The 18,811-nt window shown below is 38.1% G+C and overlaps 1 protein-coding gene across 2 annotated transcripts in view; it reads left to right on the forward strand.

Moving 5' to 3' along the window:
- The window catches only part of SH3TC2 (SH3 domain and tetratricopeptide repeats 2), a 101,769-nt gene that overhangs the window by 59,693 nt on the left and 23,265 nt on the right, over positions 1-18,811 (forward strand). For both annotated transcript variants that reach the window (XM_063447344.1, XM_063447345.1), the window contains exons 6-10: positions 378-521; positions 1,624-1,834; positions 3,965-4,041; positions 7,091-7,286; positions 11,970-12,103. In XM_063447344.1, coding sequence (XP_063303414.1) covers positions 378-521; positions 1,624-1,834; positions 3,965-4,041; positions 7,091-7,286; positions 11,970-12,103 — 762 coding nt within the window. The remainder of the gene's footprint in view (positions 1-377; positions 522-1,623; positions 1,835-3,964; positions 4,042-7,090; positions 7,287-11,969; positions 12,104-18,811) is intronic.

Below are 18,811 nucleotides of genomic sequence, written 5' to 3' on the forward strand. Positions count from 1 at the left end.
AGACTTTGATGATATATCACAAATGTTATATGGAACTCATATGTGTTTGTTTTTTAAATATGCAAAATATTGTAATAAAAGATTATTAAAACAAAAAAAAATAAGAAATCTAGTCTAGTGCATTGTATCTAAATCATTTCACAATTTTTTTTAAATCTATATGCTTTTCGATTGTTGACATTTGATCACAATTTTGCCCATTGAATGTTTTAACCCAAACTAAGCCAATCTGATTATATTAAAAATGTTATTTGTCACCTTTCCTTGGTGAATTTTGCATACTTTGTTTATGGTTTTTATGTTGTACGTGTTTGCCTTATAAAAAGCCTCTACCAGTTAAAACTATTTTGAGATTCACCTCTTTTTTTTTTTTTTAGGGTTTGTGGCGTGCAGCCTGGAACACCTGCTGTTTGATGACCATTATTGGCTGAATTCTGCTTTGGTAGAAGACACAGAGATCCAGGTCTCGGTTAATCAAGATGAGCTTGCAACACTATACTTGGGCCTACTCTTGCAAGAAGGTAGTAACACATCAATGATTTTCTCCTTCAACATGTTTATGTAGTTTGTTCATACCTGCATGGATTTGTATATAGTTGCAGTCCACATCTTATTGAATTTCTGGTTCAAACCTGATAACAAGGCCAGGTTCTTCTCCAACATCAATAATAAGCTCCTACCTAATGACCAATTTTGCAGACTAGAATTATATAAAATTGTAGACAATGAAGACTGTCTGTCTTGATTAACCCTGTTAATGAGATTCCAGATGTTTTCCTATAATTCTTTTTTCCTTTCTCAGCATGACAGAGAAACACGAAAGGGTCAAAATAAAGGCATAACATAATCACAAAATCAAAAATATCATAGTTATTTATAAAAAGGGGGTAAGTCACCTATGCAATGTGCCTACTTGTTCCACTGGTTTTCATTGTGACTGCCCCAAGTTTAGTACTTTACACCACCTTTCAGAACAGAACTATTTTTATACATAACCCCCTATGTATTTTACTCCCCTCTTTCTTAATAATCCTGATACTTGAGCCAGATTTGCCTGAAAGTCTGGAAACCATAGTACTATGCTATAATGTGACTTTCAGACAAGCAGGTCATTGAAGTGGTGCATTCCATATATTCGTGGCCCATTAGGCCACTGCTAAAAACATGTTGGATACTGTGGCACATTTAATGAACCTCTAATAGTATTGTAACAACATGTGAGTTACTGAAAATGCCTTTAGTGTCACTTAGTGGTTAGATGAGATGAGACTAGGTGAAGATTCTATACCATCATAGATAACTCCTGACAGTTCTACTATTATATCTAATGTATATCATGGTTCAAAATTCCCCACTAGCAATTTGTAAAAGTTAATATTTAGTCCTGGCAGGTAGAAATTGACCCTTGATGATACCGCCATGGACCCTCTGGACTTGCAGTGGTGAGTAACTTTTATGCCTGCCTAGTAGCATAGGACTTGAAAGTTTAAGTCCTGATCTATATTATTATTTTTTTCACATGGAGGTTGCCTTTTGCTCAGAAAAATTATTATGCTGAGAATGATCATATTCTACATTTCAGCAAATAAGTGAGTATTGTCTGTTCTTTGTTTTGAAATGCAGGTAGCTTCTATGCTAGAGCTGTGGTCCAAGATGTTGGAGGTACAGAGGAAGGCAGTCAGACACTAGAGTTCCTGTCAGTGCCTCTGAATGATGTGGTGCACTTAAAGGATATTGGTGATGAATCCTCATGGGAAGGTCAGTCATTAAGCACAGGAGAGCGTGGATTGATGCCTATTATTTCAGTGGAGCCATTACCTCATCCATTCTACCAGTAAGTGTTCATTTTAGATGTCCCTGGAAGCTGACCATTACTGTACTTTCTATTAAGACTATCACCCTCTACCATCACAAAAAAAGGAAATACTCTTAACATTAGGAGTACAGACATATATTCCTAATGTTAGTGTTTTCTGACTATTTACCTCTAACTTACCTTAAAGGTGCCACTGCTCCTCTGGCTGAGATCATCATTACAGATGATCTTAGCCAATAATATGTTTTCCCAAAGTAAAGATTGGAGGCAAATGCATTGGCTTAATGCATCTGTGTCCTCAGGCTGAGCAGGAAGACTCTGAATGTCGGCCCTTCATAGATTGCAGGCCCACACTAGGAGGTCTTCTAATAGAGTTGTCCATAGTTATTAATGTAAACACTGCATTTTTTCAGTAAAGGCAGTGTATGCATTGCAGAAGCTGTAGGTACGGTCTACTACATTAAGCTGTAATAGTTCTGGTTCTTACTATCAGTTTTACTTTGCCTAGTTGTTGAAGCAATATGCACTGTGCTTTTTGGACGTTAGAGTGGAAAAAGAAAATTGCCCGATTGCTTACTTATTTGTAAATATTGCAAAAAACGATCTGCATTTTATGCTTTTGTGTATCATAAAAGATGTATAAATAAAAATATTTAGTTTTAATTATGTTGTTAAGAATTTTATTGTAGATTTTGTTATTACCACACCTTTTTTTACATTATACAGATTTGTCCTACCTTTGACATATAAATCTATACATAGTGTCCATGTACTCTTTACCTGCTGTGTTTTGCATGCTTCATGACATTTCGTACTCTACAAAGAAAGCCCCCTTGAGCCTGCAATAGGCAAACAAGACTGCTTTTCAAACAAAGCGTACAAATTGTTGCTCTATGTTTTGTGTGTAGAATGTTCTGTCCCTAGATTAATGGTAAATACTTTAGATCTTTAGTAACTTTCATAGCATAATAGCATTATTTTTACACTTGAAACTGCTTAAAATTGTTGAATAATGGGATTGCAGGACTGTGTTTTCTTGATTTTTTGTTTTAAAATAATGTGTATGTGGGATATTAACCCATTTTCTTGCAGCAATGAGTATATATATATATATATATATATATGTGCTTATGTTGGTATTGTATTATAAAGCAAAATATTACCATAAGCAATTATAAACACCAATTTATATTTTGATTACAAATACCCACTTGCCCTCTCCTTTTGTTCAAGGACTGGTTTACACCTTTTAGACAAATAGATTTCTCTGCCAGTGCTTAAAGGGACACTATAGTCACCTGAACAACTTTAGCTTAATGAAGCAGTTTTTGTGTATAGAACATGCCCCTGCAGCCTCACTGCTCAATCCTCTGCCATTTAGGAGTTAAATCCCTTTGTTTATGAACCCTAGTCACACCTCCCTGCATGTGACTTGCACAGCCTTCCATAAACACTTGCTGTAAAGAGAGCCCTATTTAGGCTTTCTTTATTGCAAGTTCTGTTTAATTAAGATTTTCTTATCCCCTGCTATGTTAATAGCTTGCTAGACCCCGCAAGAGCTTCCTGTATGTGATTAAAGTTCAATTTAGAGATTGAGATACAATTATTTAAGGTAAATTACATCTGTTTGAAAGTGAAACCAATTTTGTTTTTTTAATGCAGGCTCTGTCAATCATAGCCAGGGGAGGTGTGGCTAGGGCTGCATAAACAGAAACAAAGTGATTTAACTCCTAAATGACAGTGAATTGAGCAGTGAAATTGCAGGGGAATGATCTATACACTAAAACTGCTTTATTTAGCTAAAGTAATTTAGGTGACTATAGTGTTCCTTTAACTCGGTCATTCTGCAAATCTGCAGGGAAATTGTAAACGGCATCTTCTTCCTATCCTCACACACACTTCAAAAACGTTACGTAGGTCGAATTGTTTGACTTCCTTGAAGGATTCTGTGAGGAGAGAAATATAATCACGTATACTGCAGGGATTCTTTGCAGGCTGCAAAGAATGCATTCACTTAGGAGCCAGCTGTTTTACTCTACTTGCCCTGGACACAGACATTCTGTGTTCAGTATTGAAGGATGAAATCACATAATGCATGCTAACAATGACCACACATACACTATAACTGCATTTTGTATTTTCTTCCAGATGGTTTCTTAAAACATACCCAATGGCCTGTAATATTATTGAGCCAACCTGCCGGCACATCTCGTCCCAAACAATAGGTACAGTATGTTACACGCATCCTCTAATTTCCTTCCTTTATGATAAAGTTGCCTTTTCTTCCACTCAAACCTGTACCTGATCAAGCAGTGAAACATTGTACCCCATTATACACAACAAAGTCTATTTTATAAAAACGTGAATTTATTTCCCCCCCACACATGGATGCACGCAGACTGTGTCATTAAAGAGACACTAAATAATTTTGATGTGGTAGCTCGGTAGTTTGGTGACTGTTAACATATCCTGGCATTCCTTTTTTTTGTCATTCTCTTTTTTAATTGAGGTGTATGCATGACATTACAGAGCAGCAACAAAATACTGAATATCAGGTTATCGGAAGACACCTGCAAATACATATCTGAGTAACAGACCTCTTTTTATATTATTATTTTTCGAGTGGTAGAGGATAAGTGATAATGTGGCACGGTACCTGTTTAAAAATAGTGACGGACTGAAGGTCTGGTGGGAAGCGATTTGTTACCCGAAAATGCCCACTCATAGAAGAAGAAAAAAAGAAATGAGAACTTAACAAAAAATATTAAGATAGGGCACTAAACAGTAACAGGAAGAGTGAGGATTTAAAGGGTATGCAATGCCCTGAAGGACACCCTATGGAGATATTCCATCAAGATCCAACTGATCTCCTTCTGATAAAAAATGGATGGGACAAAAAAGATATGGCAAAATGGATACCCTTTGAAAAACTGTAAACAGTTTTCTGGGGCCCGGAATAATATAGTACCTCTCTTAGCGGACTGGAACCATCTAAGATTGGTACCCCCAACCACAGTGGGAATGGGAAGGGGCAGAAATATTTTTCACCATGGCAGGTGTCTAAGGTGGAAACAGATATCAGCTGCCTGTGCAATGATGGATGTAGAAAAAATGATGGATGTAGAAAAAAATAAGGATTTTCCAGGCTGTACTAGATAATATGGGCAATATTAACAACTTGTTGATGCCAGAAAAAATAAATCTGTTTTCCACTTTGGCAAGAAAATATTTTTCCTGCCTTGGACTCACATGGTCATGATGTTGTGTTTTATTCTTTCTTTCATTCTATCCTTTTATTCTAACTTTGTGTGAATGGATGACTGTCATGGACTTTGGTGTTTTGCCAACATATATTATTATGTAACACTGTAAATCCCCTGACCTGCTTTGTTTGGGTCACCATATTGGCTAACACTTTGAGAAGGACTGCAATGATCAAACAGTTGGTGGGCGGACCATAATGGCACTTGCCATCAGCCTGGATGGTCTTACGCATGCCATTCTCCAAGAGAACAAATTTACTAAAAATACTTAAACTCCTTTTGGATAGCAAGATTTACTGAAACTGCAAGAGCATTGTCTGGATCAAGGGTTATTTGTCAACCAGATGTACATAATTATTAACCATTTAGGAGCTTTATTACAGACTGAACATGATGGACTTTAGCCTTTTGCCAACATATATTACTATGTAACTATGTAAGTCCCCTGACCTGCTTTGTCTGATCATTGCAGTCCTTCTCAAAGTGTTAGTCAATATGGTGAGCCCGAGAGTTGGTGGCCGGACACTACAATGGCACTTGCCATCAGCCTGGATGATCACAAGCATGCCATTCTCCAAGAGAACAAGTTTATTAAAAATACTTTACTTAAACTACTTTTGGATAGCAAAGTTCACTGAAACTACAGGAGAATACATTGTCTGGATCAAGGGTTATTTATTAACCAGATGTTGATGTACACATTGATTGATTGTCAATTTAGGAGCTTTGTTACAGACTTGTGAGAGCTGTGTTGCAGGCTTGTGTCATCATCTTCTTGGAGGTGTCTTATCTGATTTTAGAGTGGCTCAGCTTAAAGAAATACAGACAATACTCCTAATGCTCCTTTCTGAATCTTTTGTTTCCTTTATTTAGCTCCTTGGTTGTAGGATTCACTTGCTCCTTGCAGTGTTGTTGTTGTAGTCCGTACAGGTTGTGATTGGATAAGCTTGGGTTCCAGTGGCTTGTGGTGCAGAGCATCATAATGCTGCCACCTCAAACATGGTCCTGTGAGCAAGATTTCTAGTATGAAACAAATGCCTGGAAGATCCAACCAACACATTTCAGCTCAGTAATCCTATAAACAGGAAATAGGTTTCATCCAGAGCAAATATTCAGTGACAGCTAAATATTTCAGATCTAATTACCCAACCCTAGAGAGTACCTGTTGCAAAGAAAAGCATCAAGAGTATTTATACAAGAAAAGATAAAAAAGGCTAATAATATCATCAGTGACCCCTGGTGTCAAAGTAGGAATAGTGCAAGGCTAGAAACGTAGCCAAAGATGTTTTTGATAAACAATGTACTAAGGAGTAAAGCAGAGTCATTACTTTAGGTTTTTACTGAAACAAAAGTAAGGCAGGCGTATGAAATTTTATTTATCCACGACTTGTTTTCTCACACTAAATTGTTGATAGCAAGAGATTTTATTTCTTGCTACCTTCTCAACACATTCTAAAGCAAGGCCAACAAATTCTGAGGGGAGCTAGGGGAGCTGTCAAACTACAACCCACCGTGAACTTTGCAAGACTGTCAAAGCATCATGGAAACTGCACGTTCAGGCTGGACACTGTCATCTTACAACTACAATCTTCAATTTGTAATTTTACTGTGAGCAGATATTTTGGAGTAAACTGACAACTTCAACTCTTCACTGATGAGAATGAGCTTTTTTTTAAAAAAAATAAACTTTTTACAATACTATTTGAAATTTCCGTGGATAAATAAGACATTCCTATTCTTAGATAGCAATCAAACATTTTATGAAAAGTTGCTGTATCAAAAAAGCCATCTTCTCCGTGAGAACCTGATTGGTGTGATCGAATCTTGTAGCCCCAAATATGTTCTCTAATTTAATATCCAACTACCAAGCAACTGTCGTAACCTCTTTCTGTGTTCATCCATTTGTTTCCATTGTTCTAAGAATATATGTTTAAAGCAGCTACATTGGATATCTATGTTCTAGTATGTGTATATCATTGCAAACAAAAGCACCATTTCCTTGTGTGTTCAGGGCAGGGTCTCTGCACAGCCCGGGAGACCCACACAGCGACAGAATCAGATGAGCTCAGCTACTGTAGAGGGGACAGCATTGAAGTGATTGGATTCTATGTTCCAGGACTGAAGTGGTTGGTGGGAAGGAGCCCATCTAATGGAACCACAGGTTTTGTCCAAACAAAGCATGTGGACCCAAGCTGCTTGAAAGCTCTGTAAGTTCAAAATCCTTGCATTATTATTATTATTATTATTATCATTAGTATAAGACTAAGTCAAAAGTGAATTGGGGTAACTTGACCAATACATTGCAAATCTAAATCAAAGAAGCGAAGTTAAGAATAAAGAAGCTAAGCTAAGAATAACAATTGGTGATTTGGTGACGTGTTGAAACATGGCCCTTTTGACCACATTTTGCAGCTTAATGAATAAATCCCATGCATGTATGTATTATCATTTCCTGCCAATTATGATTTTAACTGTGTTTATTAATTCGAATATCCAGTGAAATGCAGTTCATGCTATTCAATATGTTATTTAAGGATTATGTGATGCTTGTAGTTTACTTCATTTGGTCTAATTATATAGGTATTATATAAAACATTTTGTACAGTGACCCTTTTAAATATTGGTTCTATTCCTTGCAAAATCGGAATTTACTTACAATATGTGTGAGATTTTTACATTGCAAGGGTTTCAAAGTGAACTTTTATTTTTAAGGTAAAATAAATAAAATGATAGAAACAACAGGTCTGATAAAGAAAAAAAAGGATAAAATAAAAAAATGTGCAATGAGAAGGGTAACGTTTTGTCATGAAACAGACCGCAAATAAATGAGTCTGTCTGTCTGGATTTGTGTGTCAAGTCTAGCTTCTATGTGCTGTTAAACACTAAGAAAAGAAGCATGTGAGTCTATTTACTTTACTCCAAAATGTTGTAAATTAAAAATCTGAATGGCAAGATTTAGGCAAAAATAGGTGATCACTGACCTGCTGCAGCGTGACTATTTCAGTTTGCCACATCTTAAAAATATGAGAACTAACCTTATGGAGATGTGTGTGTGTGAATGTATGTATGTGTGTGTATATGTATATATATGTGTGTGTGTAAATATATATATATATATATATATATATATATATATATATATATATATATATATATATATTATAATGTTATTGGCAGTGCACTAGAATTTATTATAGTTTACTTAACATTAATGCAGGAAGAAATTAGATTACTTTTGGAGTCAGAGAGCATATACTACTCTTGATTGGCAATGGCATCAATATAATTTTGCATTCTTGTTCAACAAAAAATACTTTGTTAAGCAATGTATACTGGATGTACTGATGTACTGAGATAAAGGGCAGAGGTGGTATATTAAACACAAATTGAAAATCACTCATGTATTATATCTCGTAATATAAACGTTTATTCTGCAATCATCCACAAACAGAAAATTAATACATTTGGTCTATATTATAGGTAAATAGAAACTAAGGCAAGGAGTTTAAAATTAACCCCAAAATGCTCAGCATTGCTAACTAATCACCAATGCCAATATGTGGGTAAATGACAACCTGCAGTAAGTTAAGGAATGTGCTTGATCCTACTTACCTTACAATTTTCTTTGAAATATTTAAATTCTGCAGAGTAAAATAATTATCCCGTGTATAGATCTCTTTAGTAAATAAACTCGAGTGAATAAACCTTCTTTTAAATTTCCTTCCCAGGAGATATATTGTTATAAATGAGTCTATAGGTTTATTGGGTTAATCCAAGCACCGTTATAATTTCAGTGATTTGAAATGGTCATGGCGAACGAGGTTTGTTTGAAACAATGCACATAGAGAGTTAAAACCCTTTTGGCAGATGGAGTTATTATCCAGCCCAGAACGAGAGTTCTGAACTGGCTAAAGTGAATACAGTGCATATTTGTGTCATCAGCACATATAACATGATGGTAACAATCGACCAGTGGCAACACGCCCCCCACTCCATGCTGGTTAAGTCTTCCGTTTGTCCCTCCCTTGTATCACTCCTAGTGCAATGAGGGGTCCTAATGTAGCCCTGACTGCAGGGAGAACTTGGCCTCTGTGCTTGATCTAGTTATGCCTTATTCTTTTTCTTATCACGTTTGGGATAAGATCCAAGCCAGTTAGGGTTACTCTGTTTAAAAACAGTGTTTTGCTAAATCCCTGAATTTTTCTTGGGAGTAACCTTCTAAGAAAGCAATATATTCTGAAGTTCCAATTTCTGTCACATGGTGTCACTGTTGCTCAATTGTGGCTCCTATGAAAACAAAGACACGTCTAGTGCCAGCTATGTTTACGTGTTTTGAGATGGGAACATATGTAGAAAAGCACGACTATAATTACTGAACATATTTCTTTTTATCACAGATAAATATGAACATGATCATAATAGCTGTTTGTCATTACACAGCATGTCTCACAGTAAACACATTTAATACATTGTATATTCCTTATTTAAAACAGAAACTGTCAGATAAAAATGTTATCCTGTTTCTTTTTGACTGTACCGGGCATATCTATACGCAGTGCTAGCAGATTTGCTAGAAAACGTAAAGATTAGGGAAAAAAACTATTTAAAAATAGGTCTTTCTTCCATCTGTAAGTCAATTTTTCGGCATAGACTTTGCGCCAATGAATTGACTGACAACGGAGAGCAGAAAATACATCCCACAGGCGGTCCTTCTTCTTTTCACACATGGCAAGCACAGCTCACGTGGTGCGGTTGCCTTGGTAACTCCCTAGCTGGTGCTGCTAGCACTAGTCAGGGAGTATAGGAATAGGGTGGCTGATGTCGCTCCATTCAGACGCAGCCATGCTGGCAACAAAACCAATGTTGTGGGAAGCATCACCATGCAGGGCAAATTAAAGAAGAGTCCTGGTGGAACAAAGGGTGGCCTCGGGGTGGGTGACACAGAAAAGTGAAGAGTGCCGCTAAGGATATGGCGGTACTCTATCAGAGATATGGTGAATATATCTCAAAATGTTCACATTTGAATACATATATAGAAACATTGAATGTGACGGCAGATAAGAACCATTCGGACCATCGAGCCTGCCCAATTTTCTGAATACTTTATCTCAAGTCTAGAATTGCCTTATGCCTATCCCACGCATGCTTAAACTCCTTTACTGTGTTAACCTCTACCACTTCAGCTGGAAGGCTTTTCCATGCACCCACTACCCTCTCTGTAAGCAATGCTTCCTGATATTAGTTTTAAACCTTTGCCCCTCTAATTTAAGACTATGTAAAACAGACATCAGGTTCACTAGTTTTTGTAATACTTCCTTTAGAGATGGCAGAAATGAAATATGCTTAAATGTGAGGCCATAATGTTCAGAAAAACATGCATCCAGGCTGAATTGTATATAAGAAGAAAAAAATGTAAGCAAATCTTAAAACCTGCTGAACCATTTACAAATTTTAAAAGACATTTTTGTGCTTCACTGATGTAGAATTTCTTTTTTTTTTTTCTTTTTTTTATTTTTTTTTTAGTATTTTTAATTTTAGGTGTAACAGGTCCTCTTTACACAATTGTGAAATTTACAAGGTCAGGCATACACAAATGGATTCACTAAGATAAGAATCAAGTCTTTTCTCGTAAAATATCTTTTAATTCATCCAGGGTATCACCACCTTAATCTCCAAAGCTTTTAGACATAAGTGAAATCATTTAACAGATCATAAAATAATAGGCCTTACCGCTCCAGCTGTACTTTGAGATGTTATGAGATACGGTAAGCCCTTTACACTGTTTTGTTAGCTCAATTATTAAGTGATTTGAAATATTGCACATGAAAATTATATGGTATTTTTATTGCTTACATACGACAGTACAATTTGTAATGATAAGAGGGATATTCAGCTTTTGGATTTAAAGCAAGTGTTAACTTTTAACTTTTGTTAACTTGTTAAACTGACTACTTGTTAACTCCTCTCCCTGGGGCTTTGAAATTGAATTGTAAAAGGAATTGTCTTTAGTTGGTCAGATTTCTCCAATCCATTGCCAAACAAAATATATATTGACTACACAATGATGAAATGGATCCTTCTAAGAAAATGCATGGTTTCTCATAAATAGTGCCCAGCAAAATGTCCCTCTTTCCCGTGGTTAATGCAGGTAATATAAAGGAAGTATTGGCAAAGAATGTCTCTACCATTTAGTTCGGCACAACCTATAAAAGGACCAAAAAAGAAGAACGCAGTCAGTGTGCCAATGGTGACCCCTCTCCACCCCCCAAAAGCACTTTCAAGAAGGACATAAACATCAGAACCGGAGCAATGGAAGGAGATTGTTAAAATAATAAAAACATATTTTTTATTATTGGGGTTAATAAAGTAACCCAGATATCATCACTATCCTTTTTGTCACTTAAATATAGTCTACTTAACCTGTACCTGTGACCTTTTACATTGTTTTACACTATTCTAGATCTTATTAAAAAATAACCAGATGAATAATTGGCTGCTAGATAAAGTGTATATATTAAGAACAGAGACTATAGAAAATGGCAAATTTGTTTTCAAAGTGTTGTAACTGAATTTAGGTGGTATCATGACCCAAATATGCAGATTGAAGTTTGAGAAAATAAAATATTCACTGAGTCCAATACTTTTTTTTTTTTTTTTAAATGTTTTGTGTATTAGCCATTTTGGGTGGATCCCAATCTATCTGGGAGACCCAATCTGGTCTAGAGTCTAGACCCTAAAAGCCTGGTTTATAAGTATGCCCTCTGGACATTTCTTTTATTATACAGAAAGTGGCCTGACATGAGCTTTATTCAGCTGCCACGTCAATACTTTTGAAACATCAGCAGTAATTTTATATCTCTAAATACTCTACACTTTGTTTTCCTGTCCAGGGGTAAAGACTTGTTCTTTCTAAGTGAGGAGGAAAAGTCAGCACTCAACTCACTGGATGAAGACAGTCAACGTAGCTGTGTGCAGCTTCTGAATGACCTCTCTCAGACCAACATTAGTTCTGTGTACAGACTAGGTGGGTACCAAAGGTCCATCTAATGTTGTGTTCTACATGTGCATATCCTATATACCTATTTTTCTGGTTTCACAGACTACAGAACTCATCCTTGGAATCCTTTTACATGAATCAGTGATCTGTAGGTATTTATAACCGTAAGAGCCAACAAAGGTTAACGCTCCGTTCACACTTGGCATGTAATAAGGCCTTGGTTGCAGACACTTGAGAAATCATCTATCATCAACTGTCCCATAGTTTCCAGCTTGTCATGCAAATGATCAGACAGGCATCGTGACTTTATACTGAAGTTTTGTAGACACCATTAGCAATGGGCACTGTTAAAGCACTGCTTTCTTTTTAAACCCAAGCATGGGCTAGAATTCAAAAGTATCCGTGACCGGAAGCCACCAATGGATTGTACTGTTGTGACATTGTGGGTCTAGTCAGCATGGTGAAAGTTCTGGTCTGGAAGCTGAAGTCTCTATGAGAGTAAATATTGTGTTTAAAACAGCATTTTTTGCTAAGAGTATCTGCAGAAATGCCTGTCTGTGCTTATTTGCATGTTATGATGGGAACTTTGGGATAGTTGTAATTTTTCTAGTTTTTGTGCTCAAGGAGGACTGCTCCAAGTATTGAATAGCATTATACGATGGATATTTATATATCTGCCTTACAGTTCAGATCACATTTTGAAAACCAAAAAATAATAGGCAGTGTTATTTACTAAAATGTGAATTTGTTTGAATTCAAATTGAATTTCAAATTTTAGGCCAACATAGCAAAAGCTGTCTAGCTGTCTAAAAATGTAAAATTTGCTTTGAATTCCCAATAATTCACACTTAAGCAAGTTACCAGTTTTGTTTAGAAGCTTCAGGAACTGCTCTCCGTTATCTATCTGCACCTTGTAGTTGCCTGGTAGGGAGAAGAATCTGCTTCTCCCCTGCTACCTCTACAGCAAGCATGTCAAACTTTGCTTCCCACAATGAACATTTTTGCGGCCCTTAGAGCCGCGAGTACATGCTTGGTGTTAAAGCAGAGTAGGCATCTGCTTTCTCCACATTGTAGGTGCCTACTCTGCTAACATTTACCTGGCCGGAGAGGAAGCAGGAAGCAAGGGAGCTTAGTCTTCCTGCTCCCTCACATGTGCTGTCAGGGCCGCCACCAGAAATTTTGGGGCCCCTAACTCAGCTCAGGGTCTGGGCCCCCTGGGGCCCACCTCCAAATACCGCCCACAGGGTCCGCCTCCAAAAACCACCCACAGGAATACACACACAGACACAAACACACACACTGATACAAAAGGACACAGATACATACTAACAGACATACATACTGAAACAGACATACACGCATACAGGCATACATACTGACACCCACATACTGAGACATACACACATATACAGACACACAGGCATACATAGTGACAGACAGACACATACTAACATACATACCGACACACATGCATGAGGACATAAGACACATACATACAGTTCAAAATACACACTCGAATAGACTGTGCAAACACAAAATGAATAAATAAACTTAACTTAACAACAGCTTCCCAACGAATAGACTGTGCAAACACAAAATGAATAAATAAACTTAACTTAACAACAGCTTCCCAACGGCAACTTTCCACATAGGTGCCAAAATAGAACAAATGGATATACAAATCGGGGAAATCGCTGTCTGAACCTATAAAAAATTAATAAGACATAGTGAAGACTGTTACATATATAAAATAACAGACACGTTCTTGAGTGCACTCACAAGATGTAGGAAGGCAAATCGCTCTGAAATAGCCACCACCTACTCCTGTAGGGGGGGTCACACTGAGAATATATTGGATCTTGTGGATATTAAAATCCGGAACCAAAAGTAGAGCAGGAACAAAGTATGGTAGAAAAAAGTATTTATTCATAAATACAATAAAAGGCACTGGTCCAACGCGTTTCGTTCAAACAGAACTTCTTCAGGGACCTTTCAAGTTAAAAATAATAATACAGATACCATACATAAAAATTCCCGCTGTACCCTCCCTTATCCCACAGTCTGAACGAAAACGCGTTGGACCAGTGCCTTTTATTGTATTTATGAATAAATACTTTTTTCTACCATACTTTGTTCCTGCTCTACTTTTGGTTCCGGATTTTAATATCCACAAGATCCAATATATTTTTATAGGTTCAGACAGCGATTTCCCCGATTTGTATATCCACATACATACAGTTGCAAGAAAAAGTATGTGAACCCTTTGGGATGATATGGATTTCTGTACAAATTGGTCATAAAATGTGATCTGATCATCATCTAAGTCACAACAATAGACAATCACAGTCTGCTTAAACTAATAACACACAAAGAATGAAATGTTGCCATGTTTTTATTGAACACACCATGTAAACATTCACAGTGCAGGTGGAAAAAGTATGTGAACCCTTGGATTTCATCACTGGTTAAACATCCTTTGGCAGCAATAACTTCAACTAAACGTTTCCTGTAGTTGCAGATCAGACGTGCACAACGGTCAGGAGTAATTCTTGACCATTCCTCTTTACAGAACTGTTTCAGTTCAGCAATATTCTTGGGCCAATGCTCCACTCCACATTTTAGTGGTTTTCCTGGGAGACATAGATCCAGGCCAGGGTTTTTTTGACTGTCTCCAACCCACTGCTCAGCTGCAGATAATCAGCTGTAGCAGTGGGAATAAACCCCTCCCTGCTAGGCAGGTAAAAGGGGGATTGCTGGCTTCCTCCCAGGAAGCAGGTAGGAGAGAGGCTGTTCTCTCCAGTGAGAGAGTCAAGGAGACTAGGCACTGGGAGTGCAGAAAGGAAGCAGTCAAGGCTGGCTTGGAGCACTGGGAGTGCTGAGAGCTGACAGAGACTCTAGGTTGGTAAAACCAATAATTTTTGTTTTTGTTAGTTTAACCCTGATAGAGAGGGATATTAAAAGTGAGTCAGTGCTCAGACAAGCTAGGTTTTTGTTTAAAGGGGAAACCTGTTATATTTATGTTTTAGTTGTGTTGCTGTTTGCACTTGCCAATAACGTTGCCTGGATTATATGAAAACCAAAGAACTGTGCCTGTTTACCCTAGAGGACCGTGCTATCTGCAAACAAGGATCACAATACATTCAGACTGACATACATGCATATATACAGACATACTGACAGTCATACATACATACATACATACATACTGACATACATGCATACAGACATCCATACACACATACATAATAATAATTATGATATGCAGACATACATTCATACTGACATACATATATACATACATAATGACATACAGACATACATTGATACTGACATACATACAGACATACATGCATACTGGCAAACAGACAGACAGACAGACATATATACATACATACTGACAGACATACAGACATATACACATACTGACAGACATACATTGATACATACATACATACAGACAGACAGACAGACAGACAAACATTCATGATGACATACATAATAACATACATACTGACATGCATTCATAATGACATACATGTAGACAGACAGACATGCATACATGCATACATACTGACAGACATACAGACATACATTGATACTGGCATACATAGAGACATATATACATACATACTGACAGACATATATACATACATACATACATACTGACAGACATACATAATGACATACATTGATACATGCATAATGACATACATTGATACATGCATAATGACATACATACTGACATACATACAGACATGCATACATACATACATACAGACAGACATGCATACATGCATGCATGCATACAAACATACAGACAGACAGACAGACATGCATACAGACAGACATACATGCACACACACACACACAGCTCATTTCCCAGCCACCCTCCTGTCTCTTACCTTTTCTTTGCAGGAGGGTGGCTGGGGCTGATAGGACTGGGAGTCGGCTGGCTCTCCCTCACTGCCGAGTGCGCGCTCCTCCCGCGCGGAGTGGGCTGGGAGGAAGTGACCACTTCCTCCCAGCAGCACTTGCAGCGGCTGCTTTTTTTTTTTTAAAAGGGGCCCGGTCGCGCTATAACATGGCCACAGTGCTGACCGGGCCCCAGAAGAAGAGGGCCCATCAGGTGGCCCTGAGTGCGTGGGACACTCAATGGGCCCCATCAGTGAGCGGGCCCCGGTGCAACTGCACCGGCACCAATTCTGCCGCTACACATGGGGCCCGGGCGGCCGGGCCCGTGTCAACCGTTATGGTTGTCATCCCCTGATGGCGGCCCTCCGTGCTGTCTGTAGTGATACCGGCATCACTTAACTGCAAGAGAGGGAGCAGTGAGGACCAGATAGAAGATCCCCATTGGACCCCAGGGAAAGATGTGTGTCTATCAGTGAGTGTGTGTCTTTGTGTGTCTGTGTCAGTGAATGTGTCAGTGTATGTGTGTCTGTCGAAGTGGTGGGAGGATCCGCTTTGGCACAGGGTGCGGACGGCGCCATTTGGGGTATACCAGAGACCGCACTGCGGAGTCGCATACTGACAGCGGCAATGTGAGTGGAGTCTGCTTGTTGGCTAGAGAGGGGTGCTGGGATTTAGTATATGGCTGACTGAGATTTAGTGGTGGGGGCTGCTGTAGTTTAGTAGAGGGGGATGCTAGGTTTTTGTTTTTTTTATACAGGGAGTGCAGAATTATTAGGCAAGTTGTATTTTTGAGGATTCATTTTATTATTGAACAACAACCATGTTCTCAATGAACCCAAAAAACTCATTAATATCAAAGCTGAATATTTTTGGAAGTAGTTTTTAGTTTGTTTTTAGTTATAGCTATTTTAGGGGGATATCTGTGTGTGCAGGTGACTATTACTGTGCATAATTATTAGGCAACTTAACAAAAAACAAATATATACCCATTTCAATTATTTATTTTTACCAGTGAAACCAATATAACATCTCAACATTCACAAATAGACATTCAAAAACATAACAAAAACAAATCAGTGACCAATATAGCCACCTTTCTTTGCAAGGACACTCAAAAGCCTGCCATCCATGGATTCTGTCAGTGTTTTGATCTGTTCACCATCAACATTGCGTGCAGCAGCAACCACAGCCTCCCAGACACTGTTCAGAGAGGTGTACTGTTTTCCCTCCTTGTAAATCTCACATTTGATGATGGACCACAGGTTCTCAATGGGGTTCAGATCAGGTGAACAAGGAGGCCATGTCATTAGATTTTCTTCTTTTATACCCTTTCTTGCCAGCCACGCTGTGGAGTACTTGGACGCGTGTGATGGAGCATTGTCCTGCATGAAAATCATGTTTTTCTTGAAGGATGCAGACTTTGTCCTGTACCACTGCTTGAAGAAGGTGTCTTCCAGAAACTGGCAGTAGGACTGGGAGTTGAGCTTGACTCCATCCTCAACCCGAAAAGGCCCCACAAGCTCATCTTTATTGATACCAGCCCAAACCAGTACTCCACCTCCACCTTGCTGGCGTCTGGAGTCGGACTGGAGCTCTCTGCCCTTTACCAATCCATCCATCTGGCCCATCAAGACTCACTCTCATTTCATCAGTCCATAAAACCTTAGAGAAATCAGTCTTGAGATATTTCTTGGCCCAGTCTTGACGTTTCAGCTTGTGTGTCTTGTTCAGTGGTGGTCGTCTTTCAGCCTTTCTTACCTTGGCCATGTCTCTGAGTATTGCACACCTTGTGCTTTTGGGCACTCCAGTGATGTTGCAGCTCTGAAATATGGCCAAACTGGTGGCAAGTGGCATCTTGGCAGCTGGACGCTTGACTTTTCTCAGTTCATGGGCAGTTATTTTGCGCCTTGGTTTCTCCACACGCTTCTTGCGACCCTGTTGACTATTTTGAATGAAACGCTTGATTGTTCGATGATCACGCTTCAGAAGCTTTGCAATTTAAAGAGTGCTGCATCCCTCTGCAAGATATCTCACTATTTTTTACTTTTCTGAGCCTGTCAAGTCCTTCTTTTGACCCATTTTGCCAAAGGAAAGGAAGTTGCCTAATAATTATGCACACCTGATATAGGGTGTTGATGTCATTAGACCACACCCCTTCTCATTATAGAGATGCACATCACCTAATATGCTTAATTGGTAGTAGGCTTTCGAGCCTATACAGCTTGGAGTAAGACAACATGCATAAAGAGGATGATGTGGTCAAAATACTCATTTGCCTAATAATTCTGCACTCCCTGTATACTGTAATTTTTAAACAAAACCTACGTTTCTATGAAAATTTACACTTTGATTTTTTTGCGTCTCACATAAACTAAAACCTTGTTTATTTGGCCCGTTCTAGACTTTGAATTTGACATGCTTGCTCTACCTATCTTGGATAGTTAAAAAAAGATAACTGCAGACTATTACGATCAAACAGAATGAGGTTTGTGGAGTTTAACTCAATACATATCTATTGGGAACCGAAGCCCCAAATGTGGATGTAGGCAAAACTGATTTTTTTTTTTTTAAATCTCTAATTGCCCTATAGTTATAGCTTAACTATTGTAGTCTTAGGTATGCAATTTGGATTTAAATTTACTATACCGGTAATTTGGTGCTTAGCGAATAAACCCCTGCATTTAATAATCTCCCTGAAACTCAGCCACCTGTGACTCCTATATGAAAAATAAATACTTTGCTAAATTAATAGACAGAAGAATGTTTTTCTTTTGCAATTTATAAAGCATAAAGAGAAGGAAGATAGTATGTCAATGTAGTAAA

Source organism: Pelobates fuscus, chromosome 3 (genome assembly GCF_036172605.1).
Source record: "Pelobates fuscus isolate aPelFus1 chromosome 3, aPelFus1.pri, whole genome shotgun sequence".
NCBI classification, from domain to species: Eukaryota; Metazoa; Chordata; class Amphibia; order Anura; family Pelobatidae; genus Pelobates; species Pelobates fuscus.